This window comes from Artemia sp. Qi Xiang Cuo, chromosome 12 (genome assembly GCF_049724085.1).
Source record: "Artemia sp. Qi Xiang Cuo chromosome 12, ASM4972408v1, whole genome shotgun sequence".
Classification (NCBI taxonomy): domain Eukaryota; kingdom Metazoa; phylum Arthropoda; class Branchiopoda; order Anostraca; family Artemiidae; genus Artemia; species Artemia sp. Qi Xiang Cuo.
In genome coordinates this window covers 54,740,005-54,767,622 of record NC_142805.1, presented here as the reverse complement: position 1 = coordinate 54,767,622, position 27,618 = coordinate 54,740,005, and the positions used below count along the sequence as shown (strand labels likewise).

General features: G+C 35.1%; 1 protein-coding gene across 2 annotated transcripts in view; it reads left to right on the top strand.

Moving 5' to 3' along the window:
* Window positions 1-27,618, top strand: part of LOC148946286 (TLC domain-containing protein 3A) — a 55,157-nt gene that overhangs the window by 2,885 nt on the left and 24,654 nt on the right. Inside the window, exons 1-2 of one of the 2 annotated variants that reach the window (XM_089097926.1) lie at window positions 20,305-20,326; window positions 20,998-21,181. In XM_089097926.1, coding sequence (XP_088954052.1) covers window positions 21,012-21,181 — 170 coding nt within the window. In that variant the 5' untranslated portion in view covers window positions 20,305-20,326; window positions 20,998-21,011. Of the gene's footprint in view, window positions 1-20,304; window positions 20,327-20,997; window positions 21,182-27,618 lie in introns of those variants that run through there. The other variant, XM_089097925.1, reaches the window with a different exon arrangement.

Here is a 27,618-nt window from a genome sequence, read left to right as displayed (position 1 = left end):
ATGGAAGAGGAGCATGCACAGCTGTATTGGGATCAGGTGGCTTGGTGCTGCAGTAAGATGCTAGTAGTAGGGAAATAGGGAAGAAGAGGCTAGGTTTGTTTCTAGTTGTTTGACCAGCTATGAGTGCTTAGGGATTATTTGTAACACCAAGATTCCCAGAATTTCTAAGATTTCAAGGGTATTTAGAAATGACATGTATACCTGAATAAGGTAGAAAACAGGCAAGAAAAGAAACAAAAAATGAAACAAATACATCCATTTAACATTTTTGAAATTATACACTCATGTCACTAACCTAAACAATACCCCCCCAAAAATAAATAAATAAAAAAAAAATCCAAGTTAGGCAGTGGAGTAGTATATGATACTACCCACACAAATAAATTGCAGACACAATCTGGAGACATCAACTAAACAGGGAACTAGAAAAAGCTTAATTATTAGCAATAAATTTTTTAACATACTTTTTGAAGATACCAAACAAGTAGTAGCTTAATGCAAATTCTAGGAGAGTGTTCCAAATCATGTTACAAGCTATCAGAGGATTGAAGTCAGACTGTATTGTTGGAGTAGGCCTTTAAGGTATATGTAAGTTATTGGAAGTGCAGAAATTGTAAGCCAATTGCTGAGAAATAAAAGATTTATTACTGTATAAGCTTATGGGGCAAATTCCATTTAAGGCCCCAAAAAAGTTACTTATTACCTTGTGCATAGTGTTTAGACTATGATGTAAAGTTAAAAAGTTAGGTAAATACTCACAATTTCATTGTTAAATCAATTACTTTAAAGTATTGTATACCAAAGGCATTGATTTGTTCACTCCAAATGCATACAATCTAACTCAATTAGCATTTGAATTTAGAAAAGGTATTTTAATCCCTAGTGTTTTACTCATGCTTCTATTGTAGGGTGCATTATCTTTACAATAAACTTGTCATAACATAACAATAGCAGACACAAAAATTAAGAGTAAATGCAGAATTTGAGTGAAAAATAACTAATTGTTTTCCTTTAACAAAACTGATGCAAAAAAAGCTAAATTGCACAATGTATTCACAACAATTAAACTAAGAAAAAAATTAAAATTACCTTAAATTGATCAGGTGAGTCCCAAAATAATTACCAGGGCTTTTTGCACCATTCCTTGTCAACTGATGATTTAAATGACTCAATACTGGTAGAAGAGACTGTTACCTGGTCTAACAAGCTCCATAGATTCACCACCCAACTAGAAAAGAATTTTCTATGTAATCTTGAGTTTGCATGCTCCTTGAAAAGTTTTTGATTATGTCCTCTTGTCCTTGAAGAGAGATGTGGGATAAGTTCTTATATACCAAGAAATATACCAAGAGTCTGACTTTCCATTATCCCCAAACACTTTAACTGCTTTTTTTCTATTACTAAGGAAAAGCATCACCCAGTCAATAGTTTCTGTATTAATACCAATAGCTTCAAGCTTGATATGCAGTCACCCATGGCACACCTTATCAAATGCATTAACAAAGTCCAACAAAATCATGTCAACTGGGAAATCCTTTTCTATAAGTATTGTGACATATTCATATGTGTCAATAATGTTGGTCTCAACTGATCTAGCAAAAAGGAAACCATGCTGGCTAGGGGACAACAGCTTATTTTGGGTCAGAATTTGAATGACTGCAGAATTGACTTGTGCTTTCAAGTATTTTTCCCAAGCAGAGGTGATACTGATTGGTCTGTAGGTAACTGTCTCATCTCTGTTACCACCTTTATGCACAGGGGTAATATGTGCTAACTTCCATTCTGCAAGTATACAGTTTAAATCTAGAGACTTCTGGAGACTTCTGTGCTTCTTTTAGAAGTTGAGGGGAAATGCCATCAAATCCAACTGATTTGTTTGGGTTTCACTGTTCAAGGTTGAGGGTTTCAAGGTTAACTCTATTGATAGGAGTAGGTGGCATTACACTTATGATGTCATATTTGGGGGGACCAGGGAGCAGAGCAGCCAGGTGTAAAGATAGAGGCAAATTGAATACTAAGGGAGTTTGCTATTGCTTGGGGATCATCAATTATACAGCCATTGTGTGCCAGCTGGGTAACTGAATGTCTTCCAGGCTTTTTATCTAAGGCATAATTCCAAAAATTTTTAGGATTTTATTTAGCTGATTGAAAATGCTTGAAAGTTTTAAGGATGATATTTATAAATTAAGTTTATTTGGAATTACATTGTTGTAAATTGGTGCCTTTGGAAGATATTACTGTGGAATAATTGATTTATAAATAAATAGTATGTTTTTAATTACTTTTTAAACCCACTTCTAGTAATGATTGCTTTTTTATGCAAGACAAAAATAAAATAGGACCTTTGAAGGGCTCAAAATGGAATTATTCCGAGAAACAAAAACTGAGTTTGGAAAGAGCATAAGAAAGTATCAAGTTATGCATTCACTTCCTTCCTTACTAAATTATTTAAAAAAGTTAATACTTGTCAATTAGCTTTTTATGCTTTCATAATATCATAGTTGATTTAGTTACTAATGCACTTTCCCCCTTGATGATCCCATGCGTAGCCAAAGGCAATTATAAAAACTAAAAGAAAGCACAAAAATAGCAGAATTTTCATATTATAATAGATTACAGAAATCAAGTAGTTTGTTCATCTTGTCCCTATGTCAGTTATGAAATCTTATAGACATTTAACTTTTTTTTTTTATCTTGGAATATGCTATAGGCTATAATGAATAGCTCTAATCTTGACTTGATAAAACCCAGTTTTCGCCTCAGTGATTACATTAGAGCTATGGATAAGAAAAGAACACTTTTAGTTTAGGAGTTTAACCCTCAAGATGTAGGTGTAAACCACTTTCATTTTTATAAATAAATGAATTTCCCATATGCTAACTCAAACATCTTAATGAAATAAAACTGGTAGGTCCTATTACAAGATTCTCATTTTACATTTCTTTTCTGTAATGTTTTGTAGTGGCTACTCTGACAATGCATCCACCCAAGGTTGCCACCACAGAAAAAAGAATCATCAACAACCCAACTAAAAATCACCAATAATAGAAAAAATGACTAATTCTACAATTAACATAGTACTAAGGTAGCAAAGAAATAGACATACTTTTAGGACCAGAAATCTATCCTAATTCCAAATATAGGGCAAAGCCATATGCTTTGAGGTTTTTGACCCCTACAAGGTATATTTCTAAAGATACATACTTCCTTTTTACATGTATAAATAGATTAATTATTTACTTTTCTTGGTGATTTTTTCAATGACTTTCATAAAGTTGTTCCTTAGTGTGACTTGAAAATGTATGATATCTTCAAGTGTCTTTGAAAATGTCTTCAAAATGTATGTCTTTAAAATGTATGATGTCTTCAAGATTTCTTCACAATTATAATTATTCAGATAATATACAAGTTAAATGTAACATTTCTTCCTACTGAAACCAGTGCAGAAAGCTTCATGATAAGGTCTTGAAAGTCAGTTTCTGAACAATCTTGACATTCAGGGAAGATGAAATTCCCACCAGACTTGCACAGGTAGTTTATTTTTGCTACTTTGCCACTTATTTCTTCAGTTCACCAATATAGTAAACAGCAGAGTTTTGCTTCTTTCCCAGCATAGACCTTACAAACACAAAATTTCCCTGAGGAAATTCTTCATCAGTCTTAAACTCACTAATACTTCCACCATGTAAGGACTTGTCATTGAGCTGCATATCTATGTCTGAAATGATGCGCCTAGTTTTGTCAGCAATGAATGAAACCTTCAACATTTTCCTAGCAAGCCTTATCTCAGTCTCTGCTTCTAGTGCTCTTTTTTCTGGCATTTACGGGGTAATTTTACTTTTGCCTTTCCTGTAGTTTTTGCCCACTTGCATTTTTGCCTTTGAATATGGTCTGATGCTTTCAGGAGCTAGGGCCATAGGCAAGTTTTGTGTTGACTGTTGTTGATCCATCAAGACAGGAGATTGAGCATAAACTGAACCAGGGGGAGGATCACCTGTATTGGGAGGATCTTGGGCATTCTGTTCAGCTGGGTCTGAGCAGTTTGTCACTTCAGCTTGCAGAAAATTGGCTTCTGTAAAAATATTTGGATTTTAAGGCCAAATTCCTGCCTTCTTGAAACCAACTGTGATATTTTGAGAATTCAGCTTTTCCTGAAAGGTATGCTTGCACAACTTTGCTATTTCATGTATTGAATTTCTCTGACCAGAGCTAACTGCATCCAATTGTCAAACAACTCCCTGATGGTATGTTTTGATGGTGCATACACTGAAACATTAAGAAGTTGGAAACAAGTGGAGCAATAGGAAGAAAAGATGAGGTGGTAGATGTCAATATCTTTGGACAATGCAACTTCTACTGAAATATGGTTCTGACAATTGTTGAACAAGAACAAGCAGCACAAGCCTGGCCTGTATTTTCAGGTTTTCTGATGGCAAACTGACATTTGGCTTGATGAACCCTTTTAGACAGTCAACTCCTGCTCTCTCGTTCAGTTCCCAGCTTGATAGGAATTTGATCATTAGTGTCATTGCCTATTAGTAGGCTAACTTTTTTGTTGCATAGGGAGTCAGCCCATGGTTCAGCAATGACCATTTTATATAGGTATGCAGCCAGATCTTTCTGTTATTTGGGAGTAAAAACAAGCTAAGTGCTTTTTTTGAACACTGTCATTGTCATTATTGCTACCACTAGTACCACTCTGCTTGAGATCTTGCATTTTTGCTTTGTATCATTTCATGGCATCCACTGGGGTACTCTTCTTCAAAGGAAATTCCTTTTTGGTTGCTCAGTAAGATGAATTTCATTTACAAGTTGAATAACATCATGCCTGATTAATTCTGGATCAGGAAGACAACTCCCCTTTCAAATAAAGTTGCAAACCATCTGTAAAAGAAAGTTATAATCATCAGCATCTGAATAAAACAACATGGAAATTACATAGTTTATGCCACTTCATGCTTTGAGGTATAGAATGAAGCTGGAATACTTTGCAATTTTCTACCTCCATGTACTTCTAATTGTATTTTCCAGGTTAGAAGAAACTCTTCCATCAGTGAAGGGTAAAGCCAGACACCACAAAAAGCATTCAGAGTCACCACCAAAAAGCCATCTGGAGTCGTCCCTTACTGAAACCATTTTGATTTTTTTTTTTTTGTAGATAATGGCCCAACATGTTACTGATAAAATTGCCTTGCAAATAGCAGGGGCATACCCCATCTGATCCTGCTAACTTACAGCCTAAGAGCTGCAATACCTTGCAGCTATATTTGACAAAGACTACATGTGTAATGATTTCCAATGAGCATATACAAATTTCTTTCCCTCTTCACTCAGTTGTTTCTCTTATTAAAAATCTAAAACTTGCAGCAGATGTGTGGTTACATGACGGGCATCTAGTAGGAATTGTTTGATTGGATTAGATCCAAAACTTTAGATGAGAGGTCCAATATATAGAGTCACCACTGTATGGTGTTGCCCCCTTTTCCCCTATTATTTTAAGCAGAAAATTTACCGAAAAAAACACCAATGCCTGATTTTACTGTTGCTTTTGCAAAATTGTGTGAAGTTGGTGGCAAATAATGAAAGGCTGTGTGTTTATAAGACACTTTGGGTACTATGAGATAAGGGACTATATTTTGTATAGGTTGTAAGCTACTTCAAGAAGAGAGAGAGGATCTATACTGAAAATGGAGTTTTGAGAAGAAACTGAAATTGTGGGCTAACCCTTTTTCTGAGCATTAAAAGGCCCTTTTCATTTATTTCCTAGCTATTTTACCTTTTACTTTATATATTTTTTTCTGGTTTTCTGTTTAAACAAATGACTGCAACATTCCCCTTCCATTTACAAATCGATCACTCATTTGGTTTTGAGTGTTTTACTCCCCATGCCACAGCCGGTATGTTCAATGGTAAGCTCTAGCTTTGGAAAAAGATCACTTAAATGGTGTCAATTTTTCTTATATAGTTTATTATGTCCACAGTTTATATAATTATCCAGTAAGTTTATCGCAGGTCATTTCTGGTCTTCATTCTCGGTATGAACAAAAAGCTCCTCCCACTTCTTTCTGCATTAGCGGGTTAGTCTGTTTCCGATTGTTTCCAACAAAGTGCATTATTCGTAAAAGCGGGTTTCCACTTGTCTCCGATTAGATCACAGTCTGACTTGTCTACCCGTGAAAAGATCTGATTCCGCTTTTGTTTCTATCTGCAAAAACGTTCTCTGGAGCACTCGCACCTTGGTCTGGGTTTTTATAATGGGTGAGATAGGGAAAGATCATACTGGATAATTATATAAACTGTGATTATGTCTGTAAAATTGCTGTGGTTTAAGTCTAAACTTGATTATCAGACAAAGAATGATAAGTCTTCCCCTGGCTGTTTTGATGAGACCCCTGATCTGATCAATCACCTAATTGTTGTGGTTTGAAGGTACCATTAAAAGAAGGGTTTTGGCAACAAACAAAAGAGTCTGAGAATGTATAATCCTACCAGCCAGCAGAAACAGATTTCATCTGTTTCTGCTGAGCATATTTTTTAAGAGCACTGTCTTCTCTACTGCAACTTGGCCAAAACCTTATCCCGATCATTTGCTGTTCTTGAATGGCAGCTCTAATTACACACAAGGAAACAATAAAAACTGGATAAAATGAACTCTGAAAACATGTTTTGACTCCAAAGTATACAGGAACCAAACTCTTTACTTCTCTCAATCTAAGCATGTGCTAAAATGACAGTGGGCCAGCTTCCAATTTAGAAGAAAAGGAACCATGCCTTCCAAATCATCAAAACCTCTGGGGGGGGGGGGGCAAACCTTTATAACCTTTATGGTGATATTTTCATGTAGTCTTAAAAAGGAACTATATGCTGCAAAGTAGTGAAAGATTTCAACTTATAAATGAGAACTGTGAAATGTGCTGGAAAAATCAAAATTAGTCTTTTACTTTTCCAAAAGAGAGAAAGGGTTTCAAGCAATGCAAAAATCTACTCTGCATAAGCAGATGGATTAAAACTGTTTTTTTCCAAGAAATTTTTAAAGATATTTTGCTAAAAATGTATTTTTTTGTACATATTTCACTTTTATTGAATATTAATGGCAAAGGAAACCAATTTATTTTAGTGTTGCTGACTTTTTACTCTTCCTACAGAGTCCAGCAAGCACAAGAATTGTGGATGGTTTTGGTGTGCATAATATAAACCATAGATTGGGTGTCAAACTGAATATTTGGCAATGGACAAACTCCTGTTTGTAGTAATTTTTTAACATTAGCCATTCCTGAAATATTGCATATAGGCCTTTTTGACAACTGGAATGTGCATAGTTTGTTTGATTAGGCCCGTTTTTTAGCACTAAGATCTTAGATCTTACATCTTTCTGCAAAGATTATCGTTTTTTAACTCATCTTTGTTCTAAGATCTTACAGCTCACTGATGTTAGCAAAAAGTATGAAGACTGCCACTGTTTTGCCATATAGAACAATTATGAGAGAACTTTGATGATCTATTCATCATTGTTCTCAGATCGCTGATCAGAGCAGAATGATGAAAGACGTTTGCATAAAAACGACCAAAGATGTAAGATCTTTATTCAAAGATTTCACTTTTAAGCGTCTTCTGACAAAAGATGTAAGATCTTAGCACATTGATGAGTCAAAAAACGCCCCTATTGATTTCAACATCCTCCTAAACATTCCCTGTAATTTTCAACTTAATTTTCTTAGTCATTTGTGAGATGTTGCAGGTAAGCCATTCTGACAACCTGGATGTACTGCGTGATTTTGACAAATAAGCCTAAACTCTTCTGATTTAGTCCAATAATTGTAGTTGTAGCTGCAGAAGAAGCAATATTATTTACAATTGCATTTGCTATAGTAGTAGCATTACTAGTAGTAGTAATAGTTACAGCTGCAAGTTGTTACATTACAGTAGCAGTTGCAAGTAGTCGCAGTTATTGTTACAGTTGCAGTTACAAATTGTCACAATCTCAAGTGACCTTCATCAGAGTCACAGTTGTTGCAGTACCAGATGCAATCAGTCAAAGTTACAGTCATAACTTTGGAGTCTACGCAAATAGTGCACAGCGTTGCACTTGGTGTCATTAATGAACACAGAGTTTGCAGTTACATTACAGTAGCGGTTGCAAGTAGTCACAGTTATTGTTACAGTTGCACTTACAAATTGTCACAATCTCAAGTGACCTTCATCAGAGTCACAGTTGTTGCAGTACCAGATGCAAGCAGTCAAAGTTACAGTCATAAGCAGTTGCAGTACCCCTTGAAAGTAGTGGTAGTCTACAAATAGTTGCAGTTCCAGTTGCAACTTGTTCTAGTTGAAATCACATGTAGTCATGGTTGCAAGTAGCCATATTTATAGTTACAGCAGTAGCAGGAATAGTGCCCCTGAAATTTCCAGTTCATAACCTTTGCTGATCCTAAGAAGTTACAAATACACTTTTTTGGTAACCTAGATGCACATATTTCCTTTCCATTCAGTTCAACTGCCCCCTCATTATCTTGTCAAGTTTCTTCTTAGTACCCTTAGTCTTTTTGGATACACCCAGGATCAAAATTTTGCCCTATTTTCTATTAATAAATCCTCCATTTAAACATGCTGCAAATTCAATCATTTACAATCGTCGCCCTGAGGCTGTGGGAGGCATAGTATCCCTGAAGCATAGTTATTAGACCTTTAGACTATTTATAAAAAAATTGGTTTTTTGAAAACTGTGATCAGTGCTGAAGGGGGAGGGCATCAGACAAGGGCAGAGAGGTGGCTGGTTGCTCCACAATCACGCTTCAACTTCTTATTTTGATATACTCTGAAAGTTTCAACTTAATTCCCTCAGCTGTTCCTGGGATATTGCTATGCACCCTTTTGACAACCAGCAGCACATAGTATGTTTTTGTTTTGTTTGACAGTTCCTTCAACATTTTCTGAAAGCTTTGCCTTAATACCCTAAACCTTTTTGGGGACCCAGGATCAAACATACCTCCTTTCCCAATTAAAAACCTTATATGCAAACAATGGGTAATTTGCATATGGATAATTGCATACAATTCTATGAAAAGTAACACACTCTGAAAACATAATATCTGAAATATACAGTAGCATACCAAACTAGCTGAAATATTTCTGATAATAATTGAAACATACCGAAAAGTAAGCCTACAAAATAACTGAAAACATACTGGTCACAAATCAGCTAATACAAAAGAAAAAATATTCTCAAAACGGATTGTGATAATACCTAGTATAGAACTCTGTAGAGGCGAAATTACTCTTGAAAGTCTGGACTGTGCAGCTATTTCTGATGGAAGTGGGTTCCCAACACTCGGCTAGACAAAGAGTCTTGACCTTATCCTTTCTGTGAGCATGGTAGGTAAATTTTGTGTTGGTGTTGACGGGTACTACTGTATTCTGTAAAAGGGAAAGAGTGAGTTGGAGTGGTATTATCAGTGTTCCTAACAATGCGGAATGTATTTATTAGGTCGGCTCTATCACATCGGAACTTAAGACTAGGCAACTGTAGTCTCTGCCTTCTCTCTTGGTAAGGTGGATGTCTCAGATAAGGTATGAGTTTCTTGGCCCTACATTGCGCTCTCTCAACCCTCTCTCTATCTCTCTTATTAAGGGGATACCATACTGATGAGCAAGACTCAAGTACTGGATGTACAGTGGATACATTAAGTGAAATCAATGAACAAAGATTAAACTTAGAAAATGTATGCTTTAGACATAGTAATTGGTAATTTGCCTTGTGGGTGATGTCTGATACATGTTAATCAAATTTGAGACTTGAATCAAAGCAAACCCCAAGGTCTCAAACACATTCCACACTTGAAATTGATTTACCATCAACAAAGTAATTGTAATGTTGAGGGAGTCTACGCAAATAGTGCACAGCATTGCAATTGGTTTCATTAATGAACACAGAGTTTGCAGTTACATTACAGTAGCAGCTGCATGTAGTCACAGTTATTGTTACAGTTGCAGTTACAAATTGTCACAATCTCAAGTGACCTTCATCAGAGTCACAGTTGTTGCAGTACCAGATGCAAGCAGTCAAAGTTACAGTCATAAGTAGTTGCAGTACCCCTTGAAAGTAGTGGTAGTCTACAAATAGTTGCAGTCCCAGTTGCAACTTGTTCTAGTTGAAATCACATGTAGTCATGGTTGCAAGCAGCCATATTTATAGTCACAAATAGTTACAGCAGTAGTAGGAATAGTGCCCCTGAAATTTCAAGTTTATAACCTTTGCTGATCCTAAGAAGTTACAAATACACTTTTTTGGTAACCTAGATGCATATATTTTCTTTCCATTCAGTTCAACTGCCCCCTCATTATCTTGTCAAGTTTCTTCTTAATACCCTTAGTCTTTTTGGATACGCCCAGGATCAAACTTTTGCCCTGTTTTCTATTAATAAATCCTCCATTTAAACCATATGCAAATTCCATCATTTACAATCGTCGCCCTGAGGCTGTGGGAGGCATAGTATCCCTGAAGCATAGTTATTAGACCTTTTGACTATTTATAACAAAATTGGTTTTTTGAAAACTGTGATCAGTGCTGAAGGGGGAGGGCAAGGCTGTATCCTGGGGGGGGGGGTACCCGGTTTGAACCCCCCCGAAATTTTTCACCGAGTCGAAAATTAGTAAAACCTAGATAAAAATCAGTAAAATTAGTCGAAAACTGAGTAAAAAATTAGTAACCCCCCCCCCCGAAAAAAAATCCTGGATCCAACCTTTTTGGGGACCCAGGATCAAACATACCTCCTTTCCCAATTAAAAACCTTATATGCAAACAATGGGTAATATGCATAACTTACAGCCCTTACCTCAGGGGCTGTGGGGGACTATGTAATCCCCAAATGCTATTTATTTTGGGTTTAGACTATTTTGACCAAAATGGCTGTCTCAAAATTTTGGTTGGAAGTCTTTTGGGGATATTGCTGATACACTTTTGACAACATAGTGTATTTTGATTTTTTTTTTTTTTTTACCATACCCTTCAACATTTCCTGGAAGTTTCACCTTAATACCCTAAGCCATTTTGGAGACCTGGGCTCCTAACGTGCCCTGAAAGTTCCAAATTAATATCCTAAGCTGTTCAGCTGAGATATTGCTGATATGGCCTTTTGACAACCAGCATTCATATAGTGTGGTTTATTCTGTTTCATACCCCCCTCAACATTTTCTGAAAAAAGTTGTGGTTACAAGTAGCAACAATCATAGTTGCAAGTAGTTGCAGTCACAGGTAGCTGGAGTTGTAGTTGCAAATAATCATAGTTGAAATCACAAGAAGTCACAGTTGTAAGTATTTGTTGTCCCAAGTAGTTGTTGTTGAAGTTGTAGCAGTAGCTCTGAAAGTTTCAAGTTAATACCCTTAGCCATTCCTAAGATTTTTCAGATATGCCTTTTTATTTATTTATTTATTAGTACCAAAGTACGGTAAGCTTTATCAAGCTTGTTGCACTAAACAATTATAAAAAAAAGTTTATGACAATGTTGACGACATAATACAGACGTACAATTCTATGAAAAGTAACACACTCTGAAAACATAATAATTGAAATATACAGTAGCATACCAAACTAGCTGAAATATTTCTGATAATAATTGAAACATACCGAAAAGTAAGCCTACAAAATAACTGAAAACATACTGGCCACAAATCAGCTAATATAAAAGTAAAAATATTGTCAAAACGGATGTGATGATACCTTGTATAGAACTCTGTAGAGGCTAAACTGCTTTTGAAAGACTGGACCGTGGTACGTGCAACTATTTCTGATGGAAGTGGGCTCCCAAGTCTTCCACACTCGGCTAGAAAAAGAGTTTTGGCCTTATACTTTCTGTGAACATGGTGGGTAAATTTTGTGTTGGTGTTGAAGGGTACTACTATATTCTGTAAAAGTGAAAAAGTGAGTTGGAATGGTATTGTCAATGTTCCTAACAATATGGAATGTATTTATTAGGTCGTCTCTATCACGTCGGAACTGAAGACTAGGCAACTGTAGTCTCTGTATTCTCTGGTGGTAAGGTATATGTCTCAGATAAGGTATGAGTTTGGTGGCCCTACATTGCACTCTCTCAACCCTTTCTCTATCTCTCTTATTAAGGAGATACCATACTGATGAGCAAGACTCAAAAACTGGATGTACAGTGGATACATTAAATGAAATCAATGAACGAAGATTAAACTTAGAAAATTTATACTTTAAATATAGTAATTGGTAATTTGCCTTATGGGTGATATCTGATGCATGTTTATCAAATTTGAGACTTGAATCAAAACAAACCCCAAGGTGTCAAACACATTCCACGATTGAAATTGGTTTACTATCAACAAAGTAATGGTAATGTTGAGGGAGTCTACGCAAATAGTGCACAGCATTGCACTTGGTTTCATTAATGAACATAGAGTTTGCAGTACACCACAAGCCTAGACCAACCAAATCCTCTTGAAGTAAAGAAATCTCATGTTCACTCATGTAGATTTTCACACAACCTGTAGATTTTCACATCATCTGCAAACATGTTTAAAGTCGAATTCCTAACAACACATGGCAAATCATTGATAAAAAAGCAGAAGAGTACTGGCCCAAGACAACTGCCTTGTGGAACTCCACTTATGACAGACATAGGTAGTGACAGAGCATCACCTACTGCAACCTCTTGGGTTCTATTTGTAAGATAATGTCTTATCCATGCTTTAGTTCATGGGCCAATGCCATATAGTTGACATTTGTTTATCAGAAGTGGGATGGAAATTTTGTCAAATGCTTTGGAAAAGTCAATATAAATACAATCAAACAAAATACTATTATCCACCATCAATTGAAAATCATGAGTCACCTCCAGAAGTTGCGTGTTACAGGATCGCCGTTTACAGAAACCATGCTGAGCAGAATGCCATCAATTATATTCCTCAAAATGTGCCTCGATTCTGCTCACCACAATTTTCTCCATTATACTGCAAAAGATTGATGTATTTGAAATTGGTCTGTAATTATTGAAATTGGACTTTGAAACATTCTTGTACAATGACCTAATGATTGTTCTTTTCCAAGCTGAAGGACATTCACCAGACGAGAGACAAAGATTAAAGAGATGTGAGTGGTCTAGCAAGCACTGATGCAAGTTCACATAACATCACATTTGGAAATCCATCAATATCCAGTGCCTTTCCAGGATCAAGATTTCGGAGTATTTGATGATAAACCTGCTGGACCATAAAATCTGGATCGTCAAATTCTTTTGTTAAATCTGGAGGAGTAAACTGAGCATGTGTTTCAGTGTGTGTTTGTGTAAAAACTGAACCAAACACCTTATTGAAAAGTTGTGTTTTTACATAATTATCATCTATCAAGAGTTTCAGGATCCTGAAAGAGTTTCAGGATCTATAAAGGAAGTGGATGATGGGGATTATGAAACTTGATTCCTTCTTACATACTTCAAAAATCTTTTTGGGCAACTTTGGACTGATGCTATAAAATTTTACTCAACCTCTTGACGATTTAAACGAAGGAATTCAGTTGCTCTATTTCTAACTCTTTTATATTTTGACCATGAATCAGAGGTTTTAATTTTTACATGATCATGCCACCTATTGCCTTTTTCTTTTAGCATTTGTACAGTATACCGAGGAAGGATCTGTCTATTTTTTGAAAAAATGTCTGCTAGTAGATATTGGTACATATTGATCTTTACCTTCTTTAAGGGCCTGCTTAATAAAATCAAAGGACACATCAGCGGTAGCATTACCTTGCTATAACTCCTCTCGGATAGAAAGAGATGAAATATAATCAGAAAATGCAACATAATTTGGTCTTTCATAATCATATTTGGGAGAACTATTTGGAATATCAGCAAAACCCGAAAAATAGTTTAGTGATATCACCAATACCAAATGATCACTTTTTCCTAGTGGTGGTAAAAACTCAACACTAACAACATCATCAGGTGATTTTGTAATTGCCAGGTCTAAGACTGAAGTGGTTGAATTAGCGCGCAAACTGGTAGGGTTTTGAATATGCTGATGCAAGTAATGCTCATGTAAAGTTTGTAGGAATTGATCTTCAAACGACTCATCAGGAAGTTGCGTTGTGCTTGAGATCCAATCAATAGAGGGTAGGTTAAAGTCACCAACTACTAGAACCTTAGAACTAGATAAAGAGACAGAGGACAAATATTGCAATATTTTTTTATTATTAAATGTAGACAATTCACTAACACTAGGACTACAATAAATGGCTACAATTGGTCTAAAAGCAATTGAGGACCCAGGTAACGTCACATCAACTACTAGGGATTACTTATAATTGAAGAGATTGGGTCATTAACTTCAATATACTTTAATGAGGTATGAACACAAAAGAAAATTCCACGCTTATAATTACTATTTATAATAAGATTATAATCAGGCACTTGCTGGAAAAACACATCTGGTTGCTGATGGTTCTTGGGTAGTGATTCCGTAATAACAATGATATGGGGTTTGAGGGCTGATATTAGGGCTTGAAATTCATCAATTTTTGTAGATAAACAGTCTGCGTTTGTATATAGAACAGATAAATTACTCGCTTTATTTATACTATGTAGAGGCAGGGAATAGGCTTTTTAAAGGTCCATTCTGTTGTCTGGGGCAATGGCTCCTCGTTTTAGCACGTTTTTTGTCACTATACAACCATTTTCAATTCCTAAATTTTGCTCACCAGCAGCAGCTCTTTTCTTGATTTCTTCTACTAGTTCTTTTCTGTGTAGCTGGTCTTCTTTTGAGGTATCAGCATAGAAACCAATATCTCCCTTTTATATGTGGGACTGTGTTAGAATGTCAGTTTTTGTTTTAAAGGAACTAACTGAAAACAGTAATGGATCTGGTCGATTGGATGAGTTTTTGATAACCTGGATACATATAGCATCTTTTGATTTAGTTCAACATGCCTCACAACATTTCCTAAAGTTTCACCTTAATTTCTTTAGTCTTTTTGGACACATCCAGGGTAAAACCTTCCCCCTTTTTCCCAGTGATAAAAACTGCATGTAAACAGTGGAAAAATTGTGTAATTTACAACCCTTGCCCTGGGGGCTATGGGAGTTTGGCATTTACGGAAGCATAGTTATTATACCTTTTGACTATTTTGAAAAAGATTTTTTTTCAAAATTTTAATTATTGTTGAGGGGGGGGGTATATAAAAAAGGCAAATAGGGGGTGATTGGCTGCACAACAATCACTCTCCAGCATTTCATGCCTTGAAAGTTTCATAATTTATATCCCTTAAATGTTCCATAGGTATTGTTGATACACCCTTTTTACAATCAGCACGCAGAATTGTGGGTTTTGATTCATATAGGGCTTGTTATTGTGAAATGGGGACATATTTGATCAAACGTCTTTAAAAAGGCTGAGGGTAATAAGATGGAGTTTTCAAGAAATGTGAAGGGGATGTTTAAAAAATCAAAACACACTTTGGTCATGCTAATTGTCAAATGGGTATATCAGCAATATTTCAGGAATACCTTAGACTATTTAGTTGAAACTGTCAGGGTATGTTGAGGGGGATGTTAGAAAGGGATGGGAGCGCAGTTAGCCCGCTCTCCCTTTTTGTGTGCAATCCCCCTCGATACTGATCAAAATTTGAGGTAGCTATTATGTTCAAAATAGTCACAAATCCCTATAACCATGCCTTTGGAAATGACATGACCTTCCAAAGTCCAAAGGGGATAGCTCATAAATTGCTTAAATTTCTTAAATTATAAATTGCATAAATTTCAGTAGGACAATTTAAGAGTGCAATATTAACTAAACACTCCCAGGGCTAGAAGTACTATTACTAATTTGACTTCTTGCAACTACAACTATCTGTGAATGTGACTGTAACTACAACTATTTTTGAATACTTGCAACTCTACTACCTGCAGCTACTTGTGACTGTGGCTTCAACCGTGGTTATGCCTGCTTGCAACTAGGACTTCTTGTAACTGCAACTGCAGCTACTTTCAACTTTGACTGCAACTAGTTGCCACTTTGACTGTGACTACTTTCAACTATAGTAGCAACTGTTACAACTTGCAGCTGCAACGGCTTGCAACTGTGACTGCCATTATTTGTATGGCAGTCAGATATACATTATTTGTTTATCTGACTGCATGCTTCCGAAACTACTTGTGGCTGCTGCTACTGCTGCTACTCTGATTGCAACTGTGGCTGCTACTATTACTACCACTCTGATTGCAAGTGTGACTGCTACTTCTATTACTACTACTGCTATTATTGAACTAAAGCCAAAGAATTTAGTGCATCCAGGTTGTCAAAAGGGTGTGTCTTGCAATATCTCAGGAATTGCTAAGGTTATTAAGTGAAAAATTTTAGGGAATGTTGAGGGGGACACTAAATTAAAGTAAAAGACATTATGTGTATTCAGGACCTCAAAAGGGGCGATTTTGTACCGGATTAACGACGCTTCTTGACTACTAAGGTTCTTGCATTGGCCCTGCAGGGTGTTGCTACTGCTGGGTTTGGAACTCTGGGTCTCGTATTGCCAAACTGAGATCACCAAAGAATACTCAAATGCGGGCATCTGTAAAGTCACAGGAACAACAAAGGATATTCAGTTCAAACCTATTGAGAATGTCAAGGGGGTGGGGTATTACACAAAGTCGAAAGACACTATGCATCCAGATTGTCAAAGCAGCATATCTGGAATAGGCTATATCGCGAAAAGTTAAGGGTATTATATTGTGACTTTCAGAGAATATTGAGTCGGAGGTTCAATTCGATAAAAATAGTATGTGCATTCTAGTTTTCAAAAGGGTGTATTTGCAAGATCTCTTGAATGTCTGAGGGGATGAAAATGAAAATGCTAAAAAGTGTCATTTTGAATGCTGAACTAAAAGACACCTTTGTATCCAGGTGGTCAAATATCACCTTTTTTGCACCACACCAATACTTACATTAATAAAAGAATTAATAAAAGAAATTAACATTAATAAAATCAAAATTTTAAATTTCAAAGAAATTAAAATTAATAAAAGAACATTAATAAAAGAACTCTCAAATAAAAGAATTTAAAGACTGAGTTGTAAGAAGAAGTCATACCTCTGATATATTTGTCTTATTACATTTTCATTCTTATATAATCTTTTGAATATCTAACAGGAGGCCTGTCTCAGGTATTTATTTAGGAATTGCTGTCAAATCGAAAGATCATTTCAGGAACCATTTTAAAGCTGGGTTATTCAAAATTTATGCAACAATTATATTGCATACAATCAAAGCCAATACTCAGACCAACCTATGCAACTTAAGAATTTAAATTAGGATCAAATATTTTAATTCTTTTGCTAAAAACATAAAAAAACTAGCTAAATATTTATGTTAGCCAATAATAAAACTTGAGCAATCAAAAGCAAGCAATCAAACAGAAATTAATTTTAAAGACCTTTCAGAAAAAGATGTTTGTCAAAGAAAAGTACACACACATGTTGAAACTTAAGACGAGTAGAAATGAAGCTCTATGGTGATTTAAACTAAAAATAGCCAGATATTAAAGAGAATCATCATATCAAGCATAAAGATAACAGATCCCGACATTGATGATTAAATAAATCATAAAACGAGTAGTAATTAAACAAACTAAAACTAGTCAAACCTAAAAAAAAAATTAAATGGCTAAAAACATGAGTTTGGCTACATATAGCCATTTTTTGTTTCATCAAAGTACTAAGATCTTACAGCTCGCTCCCAAATAGAACATTGAAGAAAGGACATTGATGACAATCTCATCGAAGTCCTTAGACTACTGATCAGAGTAGAATGGAGAATGATGTTTGCACGAAAAACGGCCTAAGAAGTAAGATCAAGCTCATCAATTATCGTTATAATCCTTTTCTATCGAAAATATAGGATCTCACCACATTGATTTTTCAAGAAACGGGGCTATTTGTTAGCCCCTACGTCCCCTCCTCTGAACACAAAATATGAAGACCCCTTTGCTGCGTCCCTTCCCCTCACCTGTGCCAAAACAGTCTGCCAAGCTTTTACTGATTCATTAAGATATGCTATTTTTCGTAACCCAGGTAACCTACTAATGTTTTCTTTTTGTCTACAATCCTACTTCACTGGGAATAGGTTCTAGTCCAAAAAAGGGATCAAAGTGCCAAATATTTGAAGCACATTAAAGACAAAAAACTATGCCCCAATTCCCTCTGCCCTCTCCCTTGATGTCAAGATTTAATGTCTTCTTGCTCTTCCATAAAATCTTCTTGAATGTATCAACTTAATCTTCAGAGCTGCTTCAAGGGTATTACAGACGTAATCTTTTCATCACCTGGAAAGACCCCCTTTTGTCACTCAAAACCGAATTTTACATCTTCTGTCTCTCTCCTTTCATTCTCCTGCACTACCTTGAAGTCTTAACTCCATCAACTAAGCTGCTGCTAATATATTATTTTGATAGTCTGAACGCACATGGTGTCTTTTTATTTAGCTCTGTCCTCTCACCCTAAATCATAATTCAATATCTATCCACCCTTCTAAATAGTTCCTGAAATTCTGGACTTTTTTTTATCATTGAGCTATTTCTGAGATATTATGGATATGCCATTTTGTTAACATGGCAAGATATAGTATCTTTTGATTTGCATTGCTACTTAAACATGCATAGGTTTTAAGTCCCATTAGAACTTGTCCATCTATAAGACATTAGAGAGAAAAACTAATGAGCCCCTTCCTTCCCCCCGGCAAAAAATCTGAAGTCTTTGTCCCACTCTCCCTCTGTCTTTCCTACATTTACCTGGAAGTTTCAATTCTATCCCTCAAGCTGTTCCCGAGATTTTGCATATAGGCTATTTGTATGATCGGATATGTGTAGCGTCTTTCAATTTATCCCTTCTTCCTCTTTCTTCTTTTATCCCTTCTCGACCAAACCTAGCCTCTTTGTTCCTGCTAAAATCTATCTCGATAAATCCCGATGATTCTATTAATGGTCCTGAACATATTGGCTGAGGTTAATCATGGAAATCCAAACAGTGGGTTAATTCCAACACTGACTCTTAGTTTCAGTATGGTGCATTGTATGTGTGGGAGGTATCAATCTTTTCGTCCTTATTAGTAGTAGTAGACAACAGTACCATCAACTTCTGTAGAGTATGTACACATAATATTTTGAAAGTTTTTGGAATGGGATTGTGTAGAACACTGGAAACTGATTTGCCTTAACCTGTGCAGACTATGGATTAAATGATATAGCAAATTTATTCAACATTTCTTATAAAATTCAATACCTAAACCATGGATACCTAGATGATAAAAAAAGACAACTAAATGTTGCTTTTAAGAAATAGAAAGGATGTTGAATATACACACACCCCTTATGGAGGAAATTTCATAGGAGTGCCAGACCTAGTCCAGTTTAGCAAGACGTCTATATTTTTTTTGTAATTTTATTCATTTTATTACAATTCAAGTTTAGCTAAGAGATTGTCTCTTATAAAGTGAGAACATTTACTGCATCAAAAACCACAAAACAAGATAAGGGAGGTGAAAAAAATAGAGAAAACGAGATGTTTGGAAAAATAACAAGCAAGTAATAACATATTTAGACTGCCTACCTGGTAATAACCTAATTTTCATGAAAGGATTGGCTAATCATCCATACTAAAAAACTTGTATATTGTGTGACTATTACCTTTGATTGCAGGCTATTCTACTCTTAAAAAACACTGTAAACAAATAGTTGCTCGTCTTTTTTTTATGAGGTGGGGTTTATATGTGTTACTTATTGGTTTGTAAAAATTGAAAAAAAATCGTTCTACATATCATCAATCCTTTTAGTAATTCTATAATTATTAATTAAACTATGCACAAGGAAAATGAGAGGAGAGTGATTTGGAGCCTGAAAGGCCTTCGGAAGTATAGAAGATAAGAAAGTAAAGGGATCATTTTTTAACCGTTCCTCTGTATTTTTTGTTCAACTTCATGTTTATTAAGAGCGAAATTGAGGAGTTATGCTCTAAATGAGGCCAAACAAGGAGGTTTGGAGAGTATAATGATTCATGTTTTCCCCTATTTTTGCCTTGCAATCAATTAATCTTCTTGTTCTAAAAAGTAAGTCTGTTTGTAATGTAAATAATTTGTTGTTTGCTTCTTGTAAATTGCAGAAAAAGCAATAATAGCAGCAATAAAAAATATCTTATCAGTTAGTAATGTTGTTTGTTTGTTCAGTACAAAAAGTGTTTTGTAAGTAGAGGGCTCAGTAATTTAGAGAATTGAGTATAAAAATTTGATTTTTGAGATACTGGCTCTGAAGTTTCGTCACTAAAATTTGAGGTAAAATTAGCGACCATTATTAAAGTTGATTGACACAAATTTTAAGGTTGAGTGACTAATTAGAGGGCTTATTACTAAAATACCTCAAATCTGTAAGTTTTACTTTTGAGGTTGATACTCGCTCTTGAAGGAAGTGAAACAATTCATGTCCAGAATTTTTATTTTTTGAGATATTGACTCCTAGAGACAATTAACCCAAATCTCTTGCGTTTGGTAAAAGATCAATTTTAATGCTATGATGGGCTTAGATTACTTTTCTGTTAAAGCTGAGAACATTAAATTCAACTGAGCCTAGAGGAGATGGCTCATATGCTGCTGTGAGTGGTAGCTGAAGTATCTTGGACTGAAAGATTTTGGTGTCTTCTTCTTCTTCATAAATAAGTACCTGGAATCCTAAATGGGCTCCTTTTTGTTTCCAACTGCATTTTTTCACATTGATAACACACATACTACATTGCACATACACTGCACATAACACATTTCATAACATAATACATATTTTCATTGGCTCGTGGGATGTGCAAGTACTCGAGCTGTACTTTGAAAAACGTCATTTGCATATCCGCTCTCTGAAAGGCGTCAAAAACAGCCTTAATCAAATTCAGCAGCTAATCTGCTCCTTGTAGGCTAATCATCCATAAGTGCTTCTAGTGTGAGTATCTTGTTTTCAGGTAACATCTAGTCAATGATGAAGCCATTACCGAAGTTTGACCACTATGGCTTGGGATATCCTGAACAATTCATGATCTCTATGTTTGGCACATTCTTCTATGTTGTTAGTTTCCTCAGTGCTGGCTCTTGCCTGATGAAGTATACGAAGTTGTCACAATGCCAGTCTTACAAAGTTAGCAGCCTGTAAGTACCCAAACATTATGGGAAGTAAGCAAGAAATATTGATGTAAGAAAATCACGTGTTGAAGGTCAAACAGTTGCACAAAATGTTTTAATAAAACAGGTCAAATGACTCTTAGTTTATCAGTCAGCTAATTTGGCTGTTTTATTTTTAAGAAAAGTCGTTGGTTCATTTTATCATCCTTAGGGGGCTTACCAGAAGATTTGTATCGGTAGTCTGGGGCTCCGAAGACAAAAAAAAATGTTAGTCACAATTTGCTTGGATGGATAATCCTCTCCCTATATATACAACCCTATTTAATGTTGAATAGTTTTCTTCTGTGCTGAATATAGTTTCAATAAAAATAATAACATTCAGTACCCTAGTTATTGATTTTATTCCATTCTCAAGTGGTCATCATGAGCTCTAACAAATCTGAATTTGTGGTTACAGTCAAAGATTATCGAAAAAAATATATGTATATACGAATCTGTGAGTTAAAAAACGTACATTGAAAGCTTCTAAAATAATCATAGAGGGAAAATATCACTTCTATAATGATGCTTGTAGAGGGAGAAAAATGGCACGTATATAAATGGGGGCTCCCCGCTCCACCCTCAGAAATAGTCATACTTTTTAATAATTCTGACTATAATTTACAACTTAATTACAAGAATGTGTCCTCTTTGTTGGTTATGACAAGTACTGTTTGGCCAGCTTGGCCTTTTGAATTTTTTGGTTTTGTATTTGAATAAACAAGAAAAATGACTGTAGTGTTGGTCATATTGCCGAGGGGCCGATTGTAAAAATCTTGTAGTACAAAATTTGTTTGTTCTTTATTTTGACTTAAAATTTCAGTTAGTATAACTGATTGGGTGTAATTTTATTTTTTACTGATTTTTAGTTATTTTCTTCATTATGATTTATGTGCGGATTTAGTGACTTTTTTGTTTACGCAATATGAAAAATCACTAGAAATAATAATTAATCACTACGAGTGGCAACCCAGCCCAAGCTAAGTCGCTTATGCTACAGTACTTGGGTAAATTGCTCTCACCTTGAAATTTCGTCGATGTCACTTATGCTTACATAAACTCGGATTTTGTTTGCAATATTTAACTCTAAAACATAAGGACTAAGAAACATTTTCTATAATTTTTTTTTAACTAGCAAAAGGGAAGACTCTGGCGAAAGAAATACAATCAAATGGAATTTATTCTGACCCCAGCAGCGATGAAGACTTCGCTCTGTTGGCTGTCTTCCTTCTTCTTCTTCTTCCGGCTGTTTTCCTGGGTGAAGAGGAGCAAAAATTTAAAAAAGAAAATAGCCCACGCTGGAAGTTGGCTGGGTAAGATTGACTTTTTGAGCCTTGCCCTCAAAAAGTATTATTAAATAATTTAAATATACGAGTTCAATTTAAATAATTCTATGTTGCTTACGTTACGGATCTTAAGATGAAAGTTTTCTACTTTGCAGCTTAATTGGCTTACGTTACGGAGCTTTATGGGGCTCAGCGACATTAAGTGAGCCAGTTTGAAAGGCCTGCATAGCCCATGTGAAACCGACATTCAAAAAAGCATCACTGGCTTAAATTTAGTGGCGATTTTAGGTGGGTACTTGCCATGGGCGCAGACATTTTAGGGGCGCAAAATTTCGAATAAATATTTTAATATTCATAATAATTTCGTAATTTTTGAAATTTTATTTTATTAAAAAAGTAGAGGGTACAGTTGGCAGTAAGTATACGCAAATGAAATCTGAAATTTTTATTTTTTCTATATCTTTTCCCATGTAAAGTAATTCGGATTTATGTAAGTGAACAATTTTGTTAATAAAAGAAAATTTTGTTAATAAGTGGAAGTATTGTTTAAGTTTGGCCTGAAAATTTTTGGGAGACAGGGAGGGGGGGTAATTAAGATTTTTCCCTGGGTGCAAGAGAGGCGAGAACCGCCACTGCATAAACCGTTAGCTTGAAATTACATGAAAATAGTCTCTCTTTTTCTCGTTTTTTCTCTCCTTTTTCATTTTTTCTTTGGTTCTATTTTTAGTTTTACTTTTCCAAAACTGGCTTTGAAGGTAAAGCTAGTTTTGAAGCTAGTGCTCTGCACTGTAATATTTCTAACGGACTTTTCGTATTATTCACCCATCTCGTATTTCTAGAAAGAGCCTTGGAGCCCCCTCCCTCTCGCCTCATAGTCTCACCTGTTTGTACCTATTTACTTTTAAGCATTTATCATATGTTTAACTCTATATGGTATCTTTTATATTATTAGAAAACTTATAAAGTATTATTTAGAAACCCTAAATGGTGGAATTAAATAGTTTTATTGTTGCTGTTGCAAAGAACAAAAAGTTAGAGCATAGCCAAAATTGTTTCATTTAAAGCTGAAAAGCTCCTTCCTTTTGAAAAGCTTACAGCAGAGGTTAGCTTAATTCCAAAACAACGTCGCCATGATTTAATTTTCGCTTTTAGACTGTAAGTACCAGGAGCGTAGCTCCAGCATTTTTATTTGTGGGGGGGGGGGCAAGAGGGGTCCACATCCAGGAAGTCAAGGGGCATGGGATAGGGAAGGTGTATTAGAACAATTACGAAAAACACAAGCCTAAATCTGTTTTCAAGATGTCTGAAAACTTGTTTTGGAAAATTATTTTATAATGGATACTGAACACCCAATGAAAAAAAAGTAAAGGTGGCATGTGGCCTACTCTAAGTCTTCAATAGTACATTTTTCTTCAAGAGGTAGTGAAGAAAAGTTACTATTTAGCAAAGACTTCACTCGCTTAATTTCAATACATTATAAAATACATACTTAAACAGTGCATACGCATCAAACGAAGAATAGTTTTAAAGTTACGTAATAAATTATGTTTTGTTTCGAATTATTTGGGGAAGGGGCAACTGCCGCTCTTGCCCCTCCCAAACGACGCCACTAGTAAGTACCGTAGCAAATTTATAAAGCTACGCAAAAAATACAAAAGTTAATGGCTCACTTTTGTTTTTTCACTACGTGGGATTTGGTGGTTGATTAAAGCAACAATTACGATTTTATAAAAATTAATTCTACCAATTGTATATATTTTTTTTTGTTTTCAGAAAAGAAAAAGTAAGGAGCTGAGAATGAAGATTAGCAACAGCCTGTTCATATTATAAATTATTTCTATCTGATAAAAAAAAGTTTGAAGTGTCATGAATAAGTGTGCTCTTTTAACCTCCACAATGTAAAATACAGTGTAAAATAAATGGATTTGAAACTAGCAACAGCGGTTCACCTTGTCCATATTGCGAAAGACAAATGTTCAACGCATGAATTCAGCTGTGATAATTAAAAGCGCTACGTATGCCGTTTTGATTGAAAATGAGTTATGTACGCATCGTGGGTAAACACAACACGATGAATCGACGGGTGGAGTCGGAATTGTCATATCTTGTACCGTTATAAAGATAAAAATGCTCCTTACACCAGTTTGACAGAAAAGGGTTATCTTCAATGGCATTTGTATTCTTTTTTGTCAAGGAAAAAGGAGACATATGCCAAAAATAGATTAATTTCGAATTCAATCAGAATCCTTTTGACAGAAGAGCACTATCTTAATCAATAGCAAAACGGAGACAAACGCCATAAAATGGAATAATTTTGAATATTTAGGAATATTTAGAGTTAATTACTGAAAAGAGCATAAAAAGTTTGTTTGGAATATGCTCCTTTATCTCCATTAGTCTCATCCTTCAAAGTGACCACAGTCGACAAAACTTTTTTCTGTTTGTTGGCTCTCCTGAAAAGTTTACAAAACGACGTATGTCGCACTTTTAATTTATTACAGCTGAATTGCTTATAAGAAATTAGTGCACTTAATTTATTACAGCCGAACTGCTTATAAGAAATTAGTGCACTTGCAAAAATAGAGTGATTGAATGCTCCTCGTCCATTAATTAACACTATAGCCTAGAGAATATAAGCAATATTATGTTAGTATCAAGGAGAGTGATTGGGAAGATGCCTTAGATACACATTTTTCGTATGAGTTAGAAAAATTAGTCTGTTTCCTTTTTATCAGAGCTAAAACAACAGTGTTACCACAAAAGGGTTTGACTAATTTTTAGAAAATACTTCCATCCATCCATGCATGAACGCAAGGGAATGACCCCCCCCCCCCACTGATACCTAATTTTCTCTAAGTCTCTTTTTGCACTTCTTGTTCAAATTATCGAGCAATTTGTTTTTCCAAAAAAATGACTTATGTACATGGCTTTCACCTAAACTAAATATACGGCTTTCTATCGAATTCTTTTTTCTTTATTTAAAGTTTTGTTTATACTGTTACTCACTATTAAGCTCTTTCTTAACAAGGCAATGAAATTTGTTTACCCCTTTCTCTTTAATTTTGTTTTTAATTTTATTTTGTTTGCATTGTCTCTTGTTTTTTTTTTTGTTTTTTTCGGTTTGGATGGTTAAATTTAACTCTCTGTTTTTTTCCTTTCAATTCCTTTTTTTAAAGCCTCTTTCTAAAACTGAAAAGTTGAAGGTAAGTCATTAAAGTTGAAACATAAAACATTAAAAAAATTATACTTTTTCCCAGAAAATGAAGATACTAATGGAGAAGACGCGGAAATAGAGCTGAATTTTTTATCTAGGAATATGATCTAGGACATTTTATCTACATCAGGTATCCCTGTTGTTCTAATAAAAAATTGTAGAAAATCACAAGAACCGTGTTCTTACCGTTTCTTATGATTAACTAAAAATAACTTCACTAATTGAATTATTAAGAATAATTCAAACTCAAAACGACAAAAAATACTTTTAAAGATACCCAAAACGAACAGAAATTAGAATAAATGGTCATAGCAAATATAAAAATAACAGTTACGTATATAGATGAATCATCTTAAAACGAGTAAAAATGAAATTGGATATTCAAGTCAAAATTGAAGTGAACAAAAATTACAACAAATAGGAGTTTGACTACTCTTCACTTCCCCCTCCCCTAACTTGGAAAGTTCGAAAGTCTTAGCAATTTTTTGATAGTGTTGGCGTGTGCATTTCATTGAAAACGATATGCATTTCGAACCGTGTGCTTTAGTTTTTTGAAACATCGATGACAAATTATATATAAATCACTGTAATGATCAGGATAACTGGAAAGAATTAATGAAAATAAACTGAATATTTAATATATAACTATATTAATTCCTGGAAATCTCAGTACCGTAATTCAAGATTTTACTTCACTGTATTTTGTTCTTATTTTTCAGTGTTATAGATATAAAAAAAAATCATAATATATTTTGTTATATATTTTGTAAGAAGTGACGTGGCCCAATAGTAACTGAAACTCTTAAAAAAGGAATTTTGGTAACAATGGATACACCAAAAGGATTGCCTTTGTATGGTAATTCGAAATAAGTAAAATTCATTCAGTTTCATTTTACCTGTCAAAAGCAGCGAGCCTAAGAAAATTTATCTGATTTTTGAAAAAGGGAGAAACACCCCCTAAAAGTCAAGTGATCTGAATGAAGTTCCAACCATCAGATTCAGCACATCAGAGAGCCCTTCTGTAAAGGTTTCAAGTTCCTGTCTACAAAAGTATAGAATGTTGTATTTTTTGCAAGAAGAAAGATCACTGATGCGTGTTTATTTGTTGGTTTCTTTTCACGGGGTGTTCATATCGAACCAATGGTCTTAGAAGATCAGGAGAGGGCTCATCCGGACGGAAATCAGAAGTTCTAGTGCCCTTGAACTTAAAAATATGAATTTGGAACTTCTCTAGTTCCTCCCACGCCCCTTTTTTCCCCTAAGACATCCAATTAAAATTGTTAGATAGCCATTTGATTCAACTTAGTTGAAAGCTTCAATAACTATGCCTTTGGGGATGAGTTGACCCCCATAGTCCTTGGGGAAAAGGGCTATAAGTTACGCAGTTTATTCACGTATAGTATTTGTTATTGGGAAATATAAGAATTTTTGGGGGAGGGGGGATTTTCCACGGGGAAATTTATAACAATAAGAGGGAGGGAAGGAAGGGGATTTCCTGGTATGATTTGAAAAACGGTCAGAAATTAAATATAAAAAAAGTGTTTTTTTTTAAGAACTTTAAGACTTTAGCGTTAAGAGTGACGGATTGAGAAGGTGGCAGCTCCCCTCAGTTAAGGAATAATTTCTGTTCGTTTTAATGCTCCTCCTTACTTTCAGTGGAAAAAAAAATTTGTTTTGTTTTTTTAATCAAACAGTTCGTGACAACGAACTGTAATTAAGGAACGACTCGGCCCAACAACAATTGATATTTGGCCTAATAGGCCAATTGATTCAGCAAAACACAATTTCAAGGTCTGATAACTATGCCTCTCAGTATGAAATGACCTCCCCCCCTCCTCCATCTCCTGGGAAAGGGTTGTAAGTTAGGCAGTTCGCCCATTGTTCATATATAGTATTTTTTACTGGGAAACATGCATATCTTTTTG